This window comes from Liolophura sinensis, chromosome 8 (assembly GCF_032854445.1).
Source record: "Liolophura sinensis isolate JHLJ2023 chromosome 8, CUHK_Ljap_v2, whole genome shotgun sequence".
Classification (NCBI taxonomy): Eukaryota; Metazoa; Mollusca; class Polyplacophora; order Chitonida; family Chitonidae; genus Liolophura; species Liolophura sinensis.
The window spans coordinates 4,169,170-4,191,779 of record NC_088302.1 but is presented as its reverse complement, the minus strand read 5'-3'; the positions used below and the strand labels follow the sequence as shown (position 1 = coordinate 4,191,779).

The window sequence follows — 22,610 nt, the reverse complement described above, 5'->3', positions numbered from 1 at the left end:
AAACAGTTTTATTAAGCAACTGTGTGGCAAATAAAAGATCGATCTGTTATTCCAGGTTACCACAGCAACATGTTACGTCACAGATCCGCCTGAATAAACAAGATGTGTCCTAGATCTGACACTGCTATGTAAAAGTAACATAAACTAAACATGAAACTCCAAGTCAGTTTTATTGCCACAGGTAAGATGATGGCAAAGAACATGATATCTTCCTTCAGGCTGAATTCTACACCCTCTACAATTCATCAAAAACAGCCAGTACATTCAGATTCAAGTTGCTGAAGATAAACATGTCCTGTAACCATGGCAACAGCAATAACATTCTACAATATTTTCCTGCCGTTGTATACGTGGGTCAACTTCACATTTTTTTTTTTCACAGATGAAAAAAGAAGTAAGCTGAACCAGTTTCCATGGTATTATTCTTGCTCCACCCACCTCATTGGCCAGAATGCCTCCGATCTTGCTGAAGGCCGGCATCTGGATGCCATATTTCTCCAGTTCTCTCCGCATGGCACTAATCTCCTCCTCTAGAATCAAACAGATCAAAAAATCAGGATTCCGTGGATAAAAATAAGAGTATTGCTCACCAAGACAAGGAAAATATATATAGACAGAAAGAGATGATCATAAAATGTATCGCGCTTGTACTGTAGAGGATGAGAGAACACCCCTCAACCACAGACCAAAATACTGGATCAGAATGGTTAAGGAATGGCGAAGAATGGCCATCAACAAAATGTTTAGTTACTGTTGTTTATCCGACAATTCATGACAGAAAAAAATGAAGTTATTACCTGTAAAGTTGACTTTGCCATATAAATCCTGTATCTGAGGAGCCAAGCCCAGTTTAAACAGGTACAAACTGTAACAAACAAGGTGGAAATGTCAAAAACAACATTACCAGAAATACATACTGTAATTCTTCCAGCTTTTCACATGTTTGCAAGGTGTTTAAGCATATTCTGAAGACATTTATATGTGTTTACTGACAAAATGTTATTTTTTGGGAAGCCGTGAAACTGGCCAATCCAACGAATGACCTAAATCTGTGCATAAATTGCAATGAAAGTTCCTCTTTCATGTATGAAAAGGTTGAAGAATTAAGGTACTGTATAAAATGAAAGAACTGTTACAAAGCCTGAAATGAATAAATCATTTGCTTTTATACAGTAAAAAAAAAATCATATTTTATAAGACCACATATAGTATTTTCAGCTGACTAAAAGCATGCTGTCATCTCCCAAAATAAAGGAACAGATTTCATTTCCATGCTCACACGTGAATGTATTGAAAACAAGTTGTCTTTTAAGTTCACAGTTGTAGACTCTGGGAATATCTGTCCAAAGGTATACAGTTTTTTAAGCCAAATCATTTGGATCCCAATTTGTTAGGCTTCTGATATTTGCAGCTGCTCAGTTTAAAATCCACTGACACTGACTGTAGTAGTAAAGTCAAACAGTTTTTCAATTGTGAGATTATAACCTATGTAAACATGGAAAATGATGAGCCATCCACAGTTTGCTGAAGACAATGGTGGCCAGATTTACAGATATTAATTTACTCAGGCACATTTGTACTGATGACAGCGCGTATGAAAACATGAGTGCGTACCACTGAGGAAAGTCCGTGTGTACAAAGCACATGTATCAATATAACATTTCAAATGGATAAAATATTCCAGAAGTAATAATGCATTCCAATATAAAGGATTTTGCTCAAAAGACATGTTCGCTTAAGCTAAGCACATCTGCTCTCATTAGAGTAAGCTAACACTCGGAGGGTCGAACAAATATTAGTCTAAATCTGGCACGGACACTCACAGACCATGCAGGCCAGAATAATGGAAGATGGCATGTCAATGGGCATCCCTGAACACTCTACCTTATATTTCCTAACCTACTCCTGTTTTTCTGATCTTGTCTTTTTATTTGACTTTACTAACATATATGAGCTCAAAAATTTCTGTTTATTGTCATCACCTCTTCACTTTGTTTTAATCAATCAAATATTCTGACAAAATTATACCATCATCACAAACTTTACACAAACCAACACTGCAAAAATTATACATGTATCTACATGTAAATTGCCTCGATGCTTAAAAACAGCTTACAAAACAACAAACAGCTTACATAACAAACATACATGTAGGTAACTATTTTGGTAATAAGAGATATCTTCATGATTTAAGCAACACAAAATCCAGCTCTGGCCATGTTTTGTTCATGTTAGATGAGTACAATGTACTACAAATTATAGAATCAAGGAAAATTAAGGCAATGTTCTATGACCAGACATCTCAATACCTGTACAATTTTAATTTCATCTTTATCTGGCATCTACTTATAGTTAATAATTTGATTTTTAAGTAATTCATGAGCCTTCACATTTCTATTCAGCCACTGGAGTGGTATTGACAAATGACTTGACAAACTACGGTAACGCTGAATTTCGGATATGAGACTACAAGTCTGATATTTGTAACTTTATTAAACCCATCCTAACAAGGACTGGTAGCAAAGGCTCAGATATAGAGGAACGGATTTCCATACACCACTGATGATCCAGCAGTAATTACGCAGAACCCTGAATACAGTATAGAGGTCAAAGGTCAGATGAGGATCAATACAAATAAAATAGAGTCGACTCTGAAGTCGGGATGGCTTAACCTGGTTTGTGGGGCAGGAGGAGCTGAAATATTGATGTGCGCGGTAGCATTCTGTTTACCACGCAGACGGAGTTGCAGCAACATGCTTCAGGGGCTCGCTTTAATATACTACAAGTACTTGATGATCTGATCACATGAAGAAGAAAAAATATAATTCAGCCCACTTTAACAAAATTACTTTTAAAGAAAGGCACATGGGTGGAGGGTGGTAGCTCTCTCAATATTGATAAATTCACTAGGTAAATGCAGGAGAAATGACAATCAAATAGCAATTACATAGGGAATGCGGGAGGAGGTAGGTGGGCGGGGAGGATAGGAATTGGAGGGAAGAGCTATGGTGGCTTAATAAAGATGTGCTGTCTGCTTAAAAAAAAGGAACAAATTTCATTTGAATAAAAACCATGTTATGATGTAATTTGGAATCAAATTCGTCAGCCATTTGATATCTACAGCTACATGGTATGAACACACTGACACTGATTTTAGCAGTAAAGTTGAATGGGTTTAAAATTGTGAGAAGACAAGAAAAAAAATTGTGTCAAGACAAGAAAAACATGATCTCCTAAACTGCTGTATAATTTCATTCTCTAACCGAATGACCAGCCAGTATTGACTTGATGCAGAAATACCATGATCAGCAAGTGTCAAAGGACATGCATCCATTTGGCCAGTGACATTTTGTGGTTGATTTTGACCCCTGTGTATGTACATACTGTGTTACTCATAACATAGGACCCCATATAGCTGGTTAACTAGGGTGACAGTCTGGCCCTTGACACATTTCCCCTCAGAGAGGCAGTGTAAAAAGGCAGTCTTAATGTGACTTGAATTTCAACAGATGACCTTGTTGGCAGAAAGCCACTGGGAGAGTCAATGCCAGCATCTTTACCTCTAAGGATTCAGCTCTTGGCAAGGAAAGGATATGTACATGTAAATCAGGGAAGTCATTTCACGTTCTCCCGACAGACTCAACCTTTGTCAGGGCCTCAAAAAACTGAGCCTATCAAATGTGCCCTCAATTTGGCGACATTGGGTAGCATGAACTAGAAGTATGTACACATTCAATTTATCAACAAGGGGAAAATCTGTACCAAATTGAAAGCAGAGGCCTCCTTCATGCACATATGCCACAGATAACACTTGTCCTATTAAACATATTATATTTTGTCAGCTTTTATCCAATTATGTTAACTAATTAGCAAACAGCGTGAGTTTGTGTTGGAGTGGATGTCCCCAGGGAAGATCGAAAACATGCAGTTATATATAAACCCTTAGAAAGTTTGTATTATAGTAGAGTCTCGGCAATGCTATTTTTCAGTAACAACTGGACTACTTCACAGGTATTATTTTATACGCTTGACAATCAGTATGAGTCATAGACTGCTGTTATGTATGATGTGATATGTATGGGGAACTGCCCACCTGTATTCACATCTATGGCTGCACACCTGTAATCAACACAGCTATATAACTGTATCAACACACCTTGCACTCAGGCAGCCAACGCAACAAACAGGGAAATTATCTCATAACAAACATTTCGTGTTCGGTGAAAAAGCAGACATGAAGACAGAATAACTAGCTTCTCTTTGTTTGCTTATGTTTTAATATAACTTATTTTTTTATCACAGGTCATGTCTCTTCCGTGTAAACTTCACAGAAAACTCAAAATGCTCTGCTACCAAATTATATGTAAAGAATCAAGATCAAAGAAATGTAAGGGTAACTGGATATTTAATCAACACTGTACATGGTAATGTCAGCGATTAATCTTATTTGTGAGCCATGTATTTTTTTTCAGTGACAAACAAGAACAAGACACATTTTCCAAACAAGTTCTTTTCTCTACCTCTGAATATAACCTAAAATTGCCAGTTTGAGCCTGGCATTTCCTAAGGATCTTACTGAACTGCTATACTACACCCGTCACTATCTGTACCAGAATCAATAAGAGTGTGATTCACATTTTATTCAGGGAAGATTCCATTTGGTGATACAAAAACAATTTTCCACAGAAAAATGTTATGCTATTTGATCAATTGTTATTCTACTTGCACAATATCATACAAGTTGCATATCTGACAGGTATAAATGTCAGTTTAGAAAGTGAATTAAGTAACAGTATTATCATTATTAGGGATGAGACTTTTGAATATAGCACAGATTTTAGCGCTGAAATTTGGCTGAGGCCACTGCAGGTTTCGAACCAGCAACCTCAGAGTCAGGCACCAAATCGCCAGCAATACATGTCAACCACCTAGACCACTCGACCAACAGGTTTTCCACAAAAATAGAAGGTAGTTAACCGGAGGACTTTACAGCCAACATGCATTACCCCTCTGATGATCACAAATGGCGCCACCCCTTAGGTGGATACACGATGATCACAAATGATTTTTTTTTTTTGATTGGTGTTTTACGTCGTGCTCAAGAATATTTCACTTATACGACGGCGGCCAGCATTATGGTGGGTGGAAACCGGGCACAGAAAGAGGGAAACGACCATCCGCAGGTTGCTGTAAGACCTTCCCACTTACGGCAGGAGAGGAAGCCACCATGAGCTTGACTTGAACTCACAGCGACCGCATTGGTGAGAGGCTCCCGGGTCATAACGCTGCGCTAGCGCGCTAACGGACGGAGCCACAAAGGCCCCGATCACAAATGACGCCACCCCCTTAGGTGGATATATCGTTCTGTCTGCCAGTCAGCTACTACTACTATTTTTGTGGAAAACCTGTTGGTCGAGTGGTCTAGGTGGTTGACATGTATTGCTGGCGATTTGGTGCCTGACTCTGGGGTCGCTGGTTCAAAACCCGCAGTGGTTTCAGCCAGATATCAGCACTAGAATCTGTGCTATATTCGGATATTATATCCCTAATAACGATAAAGTTGCACATCTCCAGTAGAATATGTGCCTAAACCAGTACAGGTACAATCCAAAATGAGGTACAAACACTGCATTCCATTCACAGTAAACTGTGATAAGGCTGACCTGGCTGCAGGGATAGAGAAAATTGTCCTAAGCATGGTTTTACACTCACCTGAGTGCATCGATAAAGGAAATTGTCTTAAGCATGCTTTTACACTCACCTGAGTGAATGGATACAGAAAACTGTCCTAAGCATGCTTTTACACTCACCCGAGTGCATGGATACAGAAAATTGCCCTAGGCATGTCATTACACTCATGTGAGTGCATGGATACACTCACATGAAGGGTGCATGAAGATTTTCCTAGGCATATTTTTTACACACATCAGAGTGCATGGATACAGAAGATTGTCGTAGGCATGTTCTTACACTTATCTGAGTGCATGGATACAGAAAATGACCGGAGGCATGTTTTTACACTCATCTGAGTGTATGGATACAGAAGATTTTCCTAGGCATGTTTTCACACTTATCTGAGTGCATGGATACAGAAGATTTTCCTAGGCATGTTTTCACACTTATCTGAGTGCATGGATACAGAAAATGACCTGAGGCATGTTTTTACACTTATCTGAGTGCATGGATACAGAAAATGGCCTGAGGCATGTTTTTACACTTATCTGAGTGCATGGTTACAGAAAATGGCCTGAGGCATGTTTCTACACTCATCTGAAAGTATGGATACATAAAATTGTCCTCGGCATGTTTTTACACTTATCTGAGTGCATGGATACAGAAAATGACCTGAGGCATGTTTTTACACTCACCTGAGTGCATGGATACAGTATATGGCCCGGGGCATGTTTTTCCTATCATAGATGTCTGTGGTTTCTGGGTAAAAAATCTGCAACAACAACAACAACAGCTATGCATAATATGCAGCTTAATCTGCAAAAGTACAACAGCAGTGTGGGGAAAGAAAGGAACCAGTCACACGGAACATTCTGATATAATACATTTTCTTGGTTTTTCCATCACATCTGGGAAAATCTGGCTTTAACAATGAAAATTATTTATTCAATATTGGATTTTTACATTGTATTCGAGAACATTTCATTATACAAACACCGACCAGCATTATGGTTGGGTGAAGCCATGCCCATCCGTAGTATCTCGGCAGACCTTCCAACATACGCAGGCCGAGAGGAGACTGAAAATAAGGTTTATCAACGTACTACATGATGGATTTCATTGAGAAATTTAGTCTCTCCTAAATAATAGCATGTTTGGTGATAGAAAAGATAACTTCAGTGCATCTCATGGCTTGTTATGACATACAACGTATCTTACCTTAGGGAGGCCCACTTCTATCATGGCGGCAAACCAGTGGTTTATGTTATCTGTGTGTCGGAAGTGAAGGCCTCGGGACTGTAAACAAAAACCAAGCGTGTTAGAATGATATGTTTGATTTACTTATTTGATTACAGGATCCTGCTGCTGTAACCAGTTTCACAGTAATCACAAGCAGAGTGACCTGTTTCCGGCAACAATATGTAGCCAATAGAGACACATTCAATCACTTATAGTGCCGGATTTGTGTGGAGATAGAATTCAAATCTTTGTATTAGGCAAGAAATAATGAGGACCCGGCAAACACCCAGCAGCAGGACATCACATTAAAAATTGTAACATTGCAGATAATGTGCTACAATAATTTATTCAGATGTATGAATGACTCAAGGTTACGCCACCTCCGCAGAGTGAAAACTATCATGCCTTCCCATTTCACATAGTGCAGAGGAATTCTTAGTACTTTCATACACAAAGCCGCTAGGTGTATCTTGATTCCACAGGTGTTCTGGGCATCACTAGTATTCCAGTGCTAATACAAAGCTGCAGTGGATGTGTCCTTGGGTTTGGTTGAAGACACTGCCCTTACTCTATGACACCACCCTTACTCCATGACACCGCCCTTACTCCATGACCCCTGGCCTACACCAACCAGCCTTCCAAAAGGGCTCTCCACTGAAGATAATAACAGGCCTGCTAACACTCCGAGTGAAATACAATTTGGCCATTTCCTATTTGGCGACTTTTCTAGTAATACAGGGTAATTTCGGCTAAAATATTGTATATATCCAGACGACTCAAAACAATGCCTCCTATACGAAATTATAGTGTCAAACTTACTTATAAATCTGTGCACTAACAGCTCACATGAATATAGAGAATTTTTTCGAACAAACTTGAAAGCTGAATTATTAGCCAATATTACTGTAATTTAGGCTTTTTTAGGGAATGCCGTAATTCAGGCACCTGCAGACATCAACATGTCCTTAATTTGGCCCTTCAGCTCCACCAGCAGACTGCTATGACAGTCCACAGCCCGAGCTAACTTATTAGATGTAATCTAAAACGGAGTTACGCTCTATTAACTCCCCCATGTGGACAAAAACATGTCTGATGACTGAGCAGCATAGATGTGTATGGTATGTATTACATGTCTAAACGGGGTGGGAAGGTCTGGCACAACCTCTGGATGGCTGTGGGTTTCCACCGGGCTTTGCCTGGTTTCTTCCCACCATACTGCTGTCCACTGTCGTATAAGTGAAATATTCTTAAGTCCAGTGTAAAACACCAATCAAAAAACACCAAGATATTACGCAAGGTAAAGACAAGATGTCAGTAAATATTGCCAGTTGCAGCAACATAATCATGTGTCTTCAGCAGAGGTCAGAAATGTCAATGTGTCCCTCAGGAATCTTGAGATGTCAGAAATGTCACTGTGTCTTCAGGAGTCGTGAGAGGTTAGAAATGTCACTGTGTCCTCAGGATTGCTGAGAGGTCAGAAATGCCAATGTGTCCCTCAGGAGTCTTGAGAGGTCAGAAATGTCAATGTGTCTTCAGGAGTCGTGAGAGGTCAGAAATGCCAATGTGTCTTCAGGAGTTGTGAGAGGTCAGAAAGGTCAATGTGTCCCTCAGGAGTTGTGAGAGGTCAGAAATGTCAATGTGTCCCTCAGGAGTTGTGTGAGGTCAGAAATGTGAATGTGTCCCTCAGGAGTTGTGAGAGGTCAGATATGTCAATGTGTCCCTCAGGAGTTATGAGAGGTCAGAAAGGTCAATGTGTCCCTCAGGCTTTCATGTAAGATTTCTCCATTCAAAGCAGAAATAAAACAGGAAGACAAAAGCAACATCATCAGGCAATTTAACAGCTTTTCATCTGCCAGTATACATGTGACATTGAGAAATCTGTATGTCATGTCTCACGATTCTGACAGATTCAACAAGGAAACAGTCAAAATGAGCAGCCCCTAGCCTAATTAACATAATCTGAGCTACAATATTAATAGCCAGTTCCACCTCGCTGAATGTAGATACATAAATGAATGTTTAAGAGATAATATTGGAGATGTGTATGCTAATGTGGGAGTCAGTTCAGTGTACATTTGTGTGAAATGCTCTACATACATAACAACTAGGGCTATAATTCAATTCTGACTGGCAAATTCTCTGATGCTGTCTCTGATTGACCTCAATCTGACAGATAGTGATTTAATTTTAGGCCATTTACGGTATCCTGTGATATTCTTTCACTCCCTTCTTCACAGCTTTAAAGCTTATTCAGTCGGTGGCACAACTTTATAAATCTAAATTCACATAGATGTTGGCCTACTTGCACTTGCTAATCGTAATCATTTGAAGGAAAATATTTTTATACAAACTTACAACTCGAATGTTATTGACTAAATGTCATCTACTGTAACAGGGAGGGCTGAGGCACATTCAGCTACTATAACTATAACAGGGAGGGCTGAGGCACATTCATCTACTATAACTATAACACAGAGGGCTGAGGCACACTCATCTTCTAACTATAACAGGGAGGGCTGAGGCACATTCATCTACTATAACACGGAGGGCTGAGGCACATTCATCTACTATAACACGGAGGGCTGAGGCACACTCATCTTCTAACTACAACAGGGAGGGCTGAGGCACATTCATCTTCTAACTATAACAGGGAGGGCTGAGGCACATTCATCTACTATAACTATAACAGGGAGGGCTGAGGCACATTCATCTTCTAACTATAACAGGGAGGGCTGAGGCACATTCATCTTCTAACTATAACAGGGAGGGCTGAGGCACATTCATCTACTATAACACGGAGGGCTGAGGCACACTCATCTTCTAACTACAACAGGGAGGGCTGAGGCACATTCATCTTCTAACTATAACAGGGAGGGCTGAGGCACATTCATCTACTATAACTATAACAGGGAGGGCTGAGGCACATTCATCTACTATCACTATAACAGGGAGGGCTGAGGCACATTCGTCTACTACAACACGGAGGGCTGAGGCACATTCATCTAGTATAACTATAACACGGAGGGATGAGGCACATTCATCTTCTAACTATAACAGAGAGGGCTGAGGCACATTCATCTACTATAACTATAACACGAAGGGCTGAGGCACACTCATCTTCTAACTACAACAGGGAGGGCTGAGGCACATTCATCTAACTATAACAGGGAGGGCTGAGGCACATTCATCTAACTATAACACGGAGGGTTGAGGCACATTCATCTTCTAACTATAACAGGGAGGCCTGAGGCACATTCATCTACTATAACAGGGAGGGCTGAGGCACATTCACCTACTATAACTATAACACGGACGGCTGAGGCACATTCATCTACTATAACTATAACACGGAGGGCTGAGGCACATTCATCTACTATAACTATAAAGGAAAGGATGTGGCATATTCATCTACTATAACAGGAAGGGACATAGCACAGTCATTTACTAACTTCTGTAAAGTACTTATTATTCGCTGAAATTTATTTTCACTGATTTACTTCAAAAATGGACTCGCAGGAATTAATTTACACGTATTTAATACCGCTACTGAATAAAAACAATGACAAAACTGTTAATTTTCAAAGTTATAACAGAAAATACTCAAAGCAAGTTAAGCAGGATGTCCTCTTATGTTTCCTGTGTCGCTATTCCTCCCAATCCAGATCAGAGATTAAAACAATGGGGGATGGGTTACCACTAGGTCAGATTTTTTTCGCACCTTCCATGAGCTCTATTCAAAGATGTGTCACTTGTTTCTGCACCTTTGATGAGTGTTTTTAATCAACAACCAGCATTTAAGCCCTCATTTATTCTTCATTAATGCAGTCAGGCAACACAATTAGTTTTGGGTTGTTTTCAGTTTTAATCATCCTCCGTAGGAGGTCAGAAACCACCACCTTTGCCGTAGCTGCCAAACAGCCGTTGCGTTGTTGTACACAGTCACAATTTATAAGAAGCTACTCAATAGTCCACAGGAGAACCACAGTCAATGGGATATTGTGTATCATAGCAACATTCACTAGAAGCCAGCACACGTTTGCATCTACATTTCTTTCACTTTATCGGCATACTGGAGACTGAAAAATCTAAAGACCAACTGCCTCTTTGTTTTATACCCACCAAGCCCTACCACCAGAGTTTGTATACATATATGTAAAGCCTAATTATCCCTGGGTGCTGGCCCTCCTGCCAACCAGCAACAAAGATTCCACTTAATTAATACTACTACTTGTAAAATACAATTCCATACTGAAATTTTTTTATGTTCGAATTATTTTTTGTGGTAAATTATTCACCATGAAATCTGCAAAAATTAGTTCCACGCACAGATTTTAAGTATTTTACAGTATAGCAAGGAAGCATATGGCACACTCATCAATAAACTATAGCAAAGGAGGGGTGCGGCAAGTCAACTGTTCACTGTGACAGTGTGGGCTGGGGCACATCCAAATGCCAGCTGTGACAGGGAGGGCTGTGGCACACTCAAATGTTAACTGTGACAAGGAGGGCTGTGGCACACTCAAATGTTAACTGTGACAGTGTGGGCTGTGGCACACTCAAATGCCAACTGTGACAGGGAGGGATGTGACACACTCAAATGTTAACTGTGACAGGGAGGGCTGTGGCACACTCAAATGTTAACTGTGACAGGGGGGGCTGTGGCACACTCAAATGTTAACTGTAACAACAAGGGCTGTGAAACACTCAAATGTTAACTGTAACAACAAGGGCTGTGGCACATCCAAATGCCAACTGTGACAGTGTGGGCTGTGGCACACTCAAATATCAACTGTGACAGGGAGGGCTGTGGCAGACTCAAATGTTAACTGTGACAGGAAGGGCTGTGGCACACTCAAATGTTAACTGTAACAAGGAGGGCTGTGAAACACTTAAATGTTAACTGTAACAACAAGGGCTGTGGCACATTCAAATGTCAATTGTAACGGGGAGGACTATGGCCCATCAAAATGTAACTGGGAGTTTTATTAAGCCACAACTAACTCACACTATTCACACAATCTTACATACCCTAGACAGTTTTTTGGCATATACAACAGGACGTAATCCAGGTCACAGTTGGTCGTGGTGACATACAGGCTGTCCTAGTTGCATCTAAAATACTGGGGCCCAGTACTACTGTACATGGGACTCAGGACACAGCTCCATGCTTGATACAACTAGACATACATACCCTGTATATGTGTCCTTCTGTGGAGGACACCACCACAAACAACAGTAGTGGGCTGTATCATATTTCTCTACAGTTTGTCAAGGAGCTCTGTCATACAAGCTGAGTACATAGCCATGAAGGTTACCAATTACACAGAATTACATGAATAATGCAACGTTCCTTATCAAGCATACAAACTCATGCCACAGCATACAAGTTCATGTTTCAACATATGAGTTCGTGTCACAGCATATGAGTTCATGATACAGTATGAGTTCGTGTCACAGCATGAGTCCATGTCACAGCATATGAGTCCATGTCACAGCATATGAGTTCATGTTACAGCATACGAGTTCATGTTTTAACATACGAGTTCATGTCACAGCATATGAGTTTGTTACAGCATGTGCGTTCATGTTACAGCATGAGTTCATGACATCATATGAGTTCGTGTTACAGTATATGAGTTCGTGTTACAACGTATGAGCGTATGAGTTCATGTGACAGCGTATGAGTTCATGTTACATCATATGAGTTCATGTGACAGCATATGAGTTTGTGTGACAGTATATGAGTTCATGTGACAGCATATGAGTTCATGTGACAGCATATGAGTTCATGCGACAGCGTATGAGTTCACGTGACAGCATATGAGTTCATGTGACAGCATATGAGTTCATGTGACAGCGTATGAGTTCATGTTACATCATATGAGTTCATGTGACAGCATATGAGTTTGTGTGACAGTATATGAGTTCATGTGACAGCATATGAGTTCATGTGACAGCATATGAGTTCATGCGACAGCGTATGAGTTCACGTGACAGCATATGAGTTCATGTGACAGCATATGAGTTCATGTGACAGCGTATGAGTTCATGTGACAGCATATGAGTTCATGTGACAGCGTATCAGTTCGTGTTACAGCATATGAGTTCACGTGACAGCGTATGAGTTCGTGTTACAGCATATGAGTTCACGTGACAGCATATGAGTTCATGTGACAGCGTATGAGTTCATGTGACAGTATATGAGTTCATGTGACAGCGTATGAGTTCATGTTACAGCATATGAGTTCATGTGACAGCGTATGAGTTCATGTGACAGCATATGAGTTCATGCGACAGCATATGAGTTCACGTGACAGCATATGAGTTCATGTGACAGCGTATGAGTTCACGTTACAGCATATGAGTTCATGTGACAGCGTATGAGTTCATGTGACAGTATATGAGTTCATGTGACAGCGTATGAGTTCATGTTACAGCATATGAGTTTGTGTGACAGTATATGAGTTCATGTTACAGCATATGAGTTTGTGTGACAGTATATGAGTTCATGTGACAGCGTATGAGTTCGTGTTACAGCATATGAGTTCACGTGACAGCATATGAGTTCATGTGACAGCATATGAGTTCATGTGACAGCATATACACAGGTCATGGTTTAGGTATTCGTCTTAATGATGGTCTATTGACTACAGACAGAAAAAACTTCATCCAGCTGACATGTACTTCACTATCTGTCTGTGTTTCTGTATTACAAGAGTGTCCAACATGTACATGCATTATGACAGCTGAAATCATGTAAGGTTTAGCCAATGGTCTAAATGTCTTTGAAGGATGCCCTAAACAAATAAATAAATAAAGGGCATCTTTCAACAACACTGAGGCCATTGGCTAAACCTGTACTTGGAAGTTAGTGCGGGTCAGAAAGTATTTCAGGAAATTGGTGTTTTACGCCCTACTCAAGAATATTTCACTTACATGACGTGGTCAGCATCATGGTGGGAAGAAAAAGGGATGCCCTTCAGTTCCCCAAGAATGGGATTAACTATCTCAACAACAAAAATTAAGCTTTGTCTAACTTTATACATGTACAAGAGCCTCAACCTCACGAAGAACTTCAACATGAAAACTCGCCACAATATGGCTGAAATATTGGCGATGTGGTGTTAAGCCATAATCATTCATTCATTCATTCAACATGAACACTGACCCTTACCCTCCAGGTGCATTTAAAAAAAAATGCACCTTCAAAAACATCAAAACAGAAAAATACCCGATGAAATAACTTTGAATTTTACAGTACCACAGTTACATGTATAAAGCTCGCTGGAAATCAATAGACTATATAATGAATGGGTGTATAATGACAACCCATGTTACACCACCATTAGTTTTCAGCTCGATCAGTTTTCACTCTGTGGCTTAGCTGCAAATCCTTACATGCAGAATTCGCAGGCGAATGTCTCTAGTGAGCACCCACCCTCCCTACCTCGCCATCCTACTCACCTACCACCCCACACAGAGTGATCACAATATCTCAGCCCTGATCAGCTCGCCCAGTCACAGATCTGCCAGCACTTCATAAACAGCACTGCAGTCTATCAGGTACTTCAGTAATAACCCAATGGTCAAGTACCACTATTGAGCAATAGAACAATTTTCCGTGATCCTCCAAGGATGCCATAAGTACTTCCACACTCATAAATTCACTTGTCAGTAATTCAAGTCATGTAGTCATAAAATTTATACTCTGTTACTGTAACCTTCAAACTTTCCAACCACTAAAGCACTTTTTTCCATGGACTTTATATATACATGTACAATTATTATAAAATCAACGATGAAAAGTTTGATTTGTTTATGTTATTAAACATGCAAGCTTCACAGCACTGTGCAAATTACTTCTCGATGTGTGTATTGGTTATAATTACATAAAAATTAGGCTTTGAATACATTCAAACTATGGTGATAAGGTTTAGTGGGTATAAAACACTGTGAGAGTCCATTCATATTTAGTTTGATCAATCTTCAGTATACCAGGAAAGTGAAAGAAAAGTAGATACAACATGTGCTGGCTTCCAATGAATGTCGCTTTGATACATGCTATCCCATTGGCTGGCTGTCTGTCTTCTATGATCGGCTACAGAGGACGATTAAAATCGAAAACAATCCAAAACTAATTGTGTTGCTTGACCGCATGAATGACCGGCTCCAATAATGGTGAATTTATATGTTTTACGTTGAACTGCTCAAAAGGTGACAGGTCACTTTACCAGTTGATGTATTCATGTATTCATGTATTACATGTATTCACTCACCACTTAAAGGCCTTATCTTCAGCCTTATCTCTGTATTTTGCACAGGTTTACTTTGGATATAATGTTTGTCAGTTCCTTTCTTTCCTTTAATGTAACAACCAACAACTGAACATGCATCGCCATGGTTTATATCTGTTTTATCACACTATGTATATCTGTGATGAAGATAATATACTTGTAAAAGTATATGTACGTACCAACAATAAAATCATGATCAGAAATGAACCTCAAATAAAATTAAACTTTCTCTCTCTCATTTATATATATATATTGGTGTATCACATGTACTTTCACATTCACTAAATTACAGGTGCTAAAGCGGAATTAAACTCAATACCAGGTTATAGTCGGTGTTTAAAACATAAATGAACTCCATCTGAACCCGGAAAAAACTCAATTTGAGTTTCGGGTTGCAAAAATTTGGATCTATGAATCCCTAGTGATCTGACAAACAAGACAAAAACTGCCCTTTCACCAGCGCTGTGTTTGTTATTCCATCAATCAGTTAAGTCAGTGTATTCTCCAGTCTAGATATTAATGGGTTCAATGTCAAATATTCCACTAAAGTGTTAGTGTAGATGACAGCGTGTGGCACTATGTGATGTGTGTTGATATAATAACTGCAGCTAACACCGATCTGAGGATCAATACAGAGTCAGAATTAGGGGCTATCTCAGACATGTGAAGCATAAATGTTTCAGTTTTACAATAGCAGTCAGTTTTATGGGTGGAACAAACCAGAGTGTCAGGGCAAACTATCACCCTCTGGCAAGTTACTGACGAATTTTCCATACTTGTGAGATATAAATATGCACAGGATATTGGCATATTGGCAGATACTTTTCTCAACGCATGCACAGCCCCACACCCTTTGACCTCTTATTATCACCAAAGCTTCAGATACAGTGAGAACAGTGGAATGTACAATTGTACAAATTCATGAAACATTGGGAGGAATAGTGGGAGGAGCTAGGAAGAGACCATGAGAAACCCATGACTGTCCACAGGTTGCTGCCAGCCCTTCCCATGTACGACCAGAGAAGATGGTCAGCTACTCTGGCTCGCAGATCCCAACCTACATGTACTACTTAAGTGTCTGTTAATGTTATACGAGCTCTCGTCATTACGCCCAGGTAATCATGGGAGACTTGCTCTAAGCACTGGGCCGTAACTATGGTAACATATCACAGGTAACCCAGCATGAATGTCTAGCCAATCAGGGCAGACAGATAAATGCCAGGTTATCAAGTGTAACCGTGTTCAACAATCTTATTTTACTGTATGGGAGACCTGATTTTGTTCAAAATTGCCTGTTAATTAACCAACTGGAAAAATTGAGGTATATATGTTGTATAATTATGACACATCAGATAAAGAATAACAAGAAGTCCTGCCCACCTTGAAGTGAGGTTAGTGAAGTGTGACAAAACAGTGTAAGCTGGAACGAAAGTCATACGACCATACTCAAATATATCTATGGTCCCTGGTCACAATTACCATAAAAGGTTACATCACCATGGCTAATTTTAGCCATGAATTAAAATTCAAACAAAGCTTTTGGAATTTTCATGACAAAATACCTTCTTGAATCTGCGTTCATAAACACATGTAAAATGCAAGAAAGCTAAGTATAGCATAGGCAAAGTACCCTAAGCAGGAAGAGGTGAATGGGCTAAACAGACAGCAGGTATTCTAGGTCAAACCTTTAATAAGATTCATCATTTTCACACATTTACTGACTGGAACCATTCGTGTGCAGACTTCCTGATGAATTTTGACTAATGATCTATATTCAGAATTCAACATAAAGATAACCAAGCTGAACGCTAAACATGTAACCCTGTGAAAAAGGGAGGAACTAAACAGTGTTAGTGCAACCAACCTAATAACAATAGCATACATGACCAGAAAGAGTTGGCAAGCTACTACCGGTGAGTGTGAAATATAAATTGTGCTTACAGAATTCATGAAAACATTTGTTTGTTGTTTTTTTTTTGTTCTTTAATACATAGTTTAAGATGTGTTCTAAAATATAACATCTAAGATGTAAAACAGAAAAACGCTTCTGCGCTCTCTTCATGGTTCACAACAATGGCTTTAAACTATGGTTTTTCCCAGCAGTCTGTTCAGGAAATTAAGCCACAGTGAAAGCTGTCAACACACTGAACATATACAGGGTCCTCAGTTGGTCCAGCACTCCCACTTTACTGTCATTCATGACATTATTTCCTAAATTTTCTGCCCCTAGCAGAAACTATACATAAAATAAAGAATATTAAGAGATAGAAAAACATGCCTCTAGAATGACAACATGAAAAACTGACATGTCATAACTTTCTGAAGTACTGGTAGCCCTAGAGGAGTTTTACCTCCACGATGTTATCATCACCAGGAAGTAACCAGCCAACATGCATGCTACTGCAGAAATTCCTCACTTCCTTTTCACATTATATATTAATTACATCAACTATTACCTAAGTGTTTTTTGTTCCACAAGTTTTAATACATGTTTGCCTTCAAACACCACAATGCACGCATACACATGTATTATCACAGGGGGTCCCTGAATGTGTAACAAGGAGCGAGTCCTGCTAAAAGGTGCAATTGGCCAATTTATGTCATGAGAAAACGTCAGAAGATAAACAAACCAAATTCTTTCAGTAGAAAATGCTTCCATACATGCTACAAGAAGTACCATAACTACCAGTCATGGGTTCAGGTACTGTACTTTATGTGACAGTTATCCCCCAAAAATGAAAAGAGCATTCCGAAAATGGCACTGGAAATTCTAGAAAAATAAGTTTTCATAAGGTGGCCTGCACTGTTCTCCAATTATGACTGAAACGCAGGTTACAAATGCTTGGTTTTTCCTTTCCCTAAGATATATTTACTAACAAGACATATGTAAAGGCATTGATGGTCTTTCTTATAAACATACCTGATATTTAGACTGGTCCTTGTCGTATATCCTCTTAACAGGCACTGTTTTGGGGGCAAAGAAATTGCCGAGTTTGGCCAATAAAACACCATTTCGCAGACCTTCTTCCAGCTCAGTCGTGGGAGGTAGCTCTTCATTAATGCAAGCTTCAATCCACCTGTCAACACACAAAATCATCATTTGTGCTAAATACCATCGTAAGTGAACATACCGTACTTATTTAATATTTATTGGCTGGGTATTTTATCCGTACTCAAGAATATTTCACTTATACGACGGCAGCCAGCATAATGGTGGGAGGAAACTGGGCACAGCCCGGGGAAAACCCATGACCATCCGCAGGTTGCTGGAAAACTTTCCCACATACAGCCGGAAAGGAAGCCAGCTGAGCTGGACTTGAACTCACAACGAACGCATTGGTGAGAGGCTCTGGGGTAATTACGCTGCGCTAGCGCCCTAACCAACTGAGCCATGGAGGCCCCTAAGTGAACATAAAGAAGAACAGAACAACAACAACAGAACAGATGTTCTTTCCTTTCCTATCTTCCTGCAAAACCATGATTTACTCTTTGCTGGGACAGTTGCAGGGAGAGCACAATTGGTTGTGCTGTTATTTTTTTTTTTTTCTTGTATATATAAATGTGTATAGCTTCTCTACATGGTGCTTTATCTTGTTTTATATATATTGATGTATTTTTTGATTGGACTCTAAAGTACATGTTTCCTATATATTTGTTTTCTCTGTGAAGGCCTTGGGGAAGAACAGTTTTATTGTAAATTGACCGTGTTACCGTCAATAAATACAGATATTAATATTATACATATTTCTGTTATGTTGAGACATTTGACGACTGTAGGAAAAAGAGAATGGAACATCTTCAAGAAGTATCAGAAGTTGGAAATTGTCTAACATTTCAGTGGACTTTTGTAATTTTAAGTCATCTAACAAGGCTATATTTATGTAATTCATGTTTTGCATGCATAATTTAAGAACCCAGGTGAATGCAGTTCCTTTCTATACTTTATGCAAACTCTGATGGAGTGCGACAAACTGGTAATTCTTGACAATTCAGCCAGAACAATAACCATTTTATTCAGTCATATGCATAAATGCACTTGAATACTGATGACTGATGTACATTGTACATGTACCCATATACCTCTTTCAAAGATCTCTATATTAACCATCCTTCAGACATCCCTGCATTAACCATCCTTCAGAGATCCCTGCATTAACCATCCTTCAGAGATCCCTGCATTAACCATCCTTCAGAGATCCCTGCATTAACCATCCTTCAGAGACCCCTGCATTAACCATCCTTTAAAGACCTCTGCATTAACCATCCTTCAGAGATCCCTGCATTAACCATCCGTCAGAGATCCCTGCATTAACCATCCTTCAGAGATCCCTGCATTAACCATCCTTTAAAGACCTCTGTGTTAACCATCCTTCAGAGATCCCTGCATTAACCATCCTTCAGAGACCCCTGCATTAACCATCCTTTAAAGACCGTTGCATTAACCATCCTTCAGAGATCCCTGCATTAACCATTCTTCAAAGACCCCTTCATTAACCATCCTTCAGAGATCCTTGCATTAACCATCCATCAGAGATCCCTGCATTAACCATCCGTCAGAGATCCCTGCATTAACCATCCTTCAGAAATCCCTGCATTAACCATCCTTCACAGGTCCCTGTATTAACCATCCTTCAGAGGTCCCCTATTAACCACCTTTCACACATCCCTGTATTAACCACCTTTCACACATCCCTGTATTAACCACCTTTCACACATCCCTATAATAATCACCTTTCACACATCCCTGTATTAACCATCCAGCTTTGTTAACCATAGTTGTACAAACTATGGTGTAATGTACATCAACTGCACTGTGCATACCCCATGATGGTCACTCAGACATGATAGATATAGAAGAGCATGACAGTAATTACGCAGCATGTCTAGACATGTAAGTAAATGTGCAACAAGGAAGGAGTTTGACAACCAGATGTTTAGGTCACCTACATGTACACGTCTGACATGCTTGGCAACATCTATGTTACAAGTAGCATACTTCCTACATGACAATAAACAAACCGAAAGGCAGTAAAAAGCAAAACTGTAACCATGTAGTGATGCTAACATTAGGCAGCTGTTACCACCACAAGTCAGCTTGCTCTTTGTCAACACATCTGATGTACAGTAGCCTGCATCGTTCAGAGTTCAGAGTTCAGCGCAAAGCTTACGCATGGCAGACATCAGTATGGTTGATACTGTAACACTAACACACATGGTGACAACCTAATCACAAAGCTTTCCAAAGGGAAGTCACTGGGATGTACATGTATGTCTGGTGCAAGGGCCTTCTGCCTTTTAATGCTTGAAGGTTTAACAGGGGACCCACATGTGTACGAGGTAATGGCAATGACTCCTGACAAGATCTGTGACCTAACACACTAACATAAACATACATGTACTGTCAGCATGGACCAATTTACAGTTGGACAGAAGCAAAAGAGCCTGTACATTCATTTAGCTAGTTTAACATGAGAACAGGCCCTCCTAAAAACTTCAAAACAGGACTAATTTTATTAAACACGCCTGTTGAGGATGAAAATATTGTACATTTCTGCAGTGAATATGTCACCTGTATCACCACAATGAACACCACACACAACCCCTGATGAACAAGTTCACAGGTGAAACACCTATATTTACTGCATACAGTAACACAAGCAAGGTGGCGATTCCCATAAACAAAGGTCACCTGTTTTCTCTACACCAACTGCTATTAAATAGTTAATTAGTATTCAGTAAGATAATTACAGGTAAGCACTAAATTCACAGTACCTACACAGGTAAAGCGCAAGTAGGTGGATCAATGTAGGTAGAAAAAGGAGTGTACTGAAGGGAGTCTTCATGTACTCAGCTATATGTAGTCAGACAAAATAAGTCCCTAAACAGGATGTTAAAAAATTAGTTGTGGATTAGAAAGAGAGAATCTGATGTACAAAACTTGTAATGTGTATCACTGCAGCTCAGGTATAAGTTATGCATACATTAAAGCATAACAATGCATGCCTATGTATAAGGATATACACTTTGGTATCAAAACAGGATATACTTATGTAAAAACTCTCCCCTATTTGGCTGAGAGGTCAACATTCACACAATACCAGGCAGGAACTCCTACACGATAGCAGAATACACAGCTCTGCACGCTTTCCGCTTCATACACCCTCATACTTACATGTATGCATGCCCCCTGTCGAGTATCACCAATATGGTAATTCTTCAACCATTTCGCACGTTTGCAAGGTAATTACTGAACATATTCTGAAGGCACTATTCTAAGCAGACCGTTAAAATTAAACTTACTGCGAAGCCAATGCAACCAATGTACATTTTGTATCTAAAATCTAATTATAAGTGTTCATAAATTGCACTGGAATATTATAATAATATGCCAAGAGGAAGGGTTAATACTCTTATCTGTACCCTATTTCAACAAAAGACACATGAAATCTTACAATGATTTTTACAGGACCAGAGTATAAGCATGAAAGCAGTTGTCCTTGTTCATAGTCAACTGAGTGATGGGTAACACATGCCTATTTTCACACACATGTAAACAAGTAATTGTACACAAAAATTGTCAAAACATCAACGAAAAATGATTTGTCAGGATCATGAGTGGCACATGTAGCGCCAGCAAAACTGACCCGAAATGGATTGGGATTTTAAGTGAAATATGCCAACTTCAGTGGGTAAACTAAACTTTTTCCACACAGTTGGCCAACATTTAGAAGTGGTTTCTAAGTAGGGGAAGCGAGACATCAACCTTAATTTGGTCATAGTTCTTCAATACCAGCTTAATTGCAGCAACTCTGAAAGCAGTTCATGTGACAATACTGAGAGCGCAGCCCAAAAAAAAAAAAAAAATGTTTGGTAACGTCCATGACTCATTGACTAAAATATCAGCAACAGCATTCAAGTGCTTTAGCTAATTACATATACAAGTGTGATGTGGGTCAACGTTCCTTGTGGTTGATCCTGGGCTCTCTTCAATGATCACGGAGCGCATGTCTCAGACAGGCCACAGCCCATCCAAGCCACAGACAGGAACAAATGGTTCAAACACGTCTTATTAAAACCTGCTGTAAGAGACAGAAGAATGTCTCACAGTATTGTGTGATATGTAAACATGTATGTGCGCTACAGTGATGTGTTCTTCATGTGAAACCACATTTACAAGTGTATGAAATCATGTACATGTACAAGTGTATGAAAGCGTGAACATGTACAAGTGTATGGAACCGTGTACATGCGCAAGTGTATGAAACCGTGTACATGCGCAAGTGTATGAAACCGTGTACATGCGCAAGTGTATGGAACCGTGTACATGCGCAAGTGTATGAAACCGTGTACATGCGCAAGTGTATGAAACCGTGTACATGCGCAAGTGTATGGAACTGTGTACAG

The 22,610-nt window shown here is 39.7% G+C and overlaps 1 protein-coding gene across 1 annotated transcript in view; it reads right to left on the bottom strand.

Annotated features, from left to right (window-relative positions):
• LOC135473773 (ras GTPase-activating-like protein IQGAP1) overlaps positions 1 to 22,610 on the bottom strand; it is a 91,093-nt gene that overhangs the window by 42,839 nt on the left and 25,644 nt on the right. Inside the window, 5 exon segments of the mRNA XM_064753666.1 lie at positions 439 to 530; positions 798 to 865; positions 6,369 to 6,445; positions 6,892 to 6,969; positions 18,127 to 18,283. Coding sequence (XP_064609736.1) covers positions 439 to 530; positions 798 to 865; positions 6,369 to 6,445; positions 6,892 to 6,969; positions 18,127 to 18,283 — 472 coding nt within the window.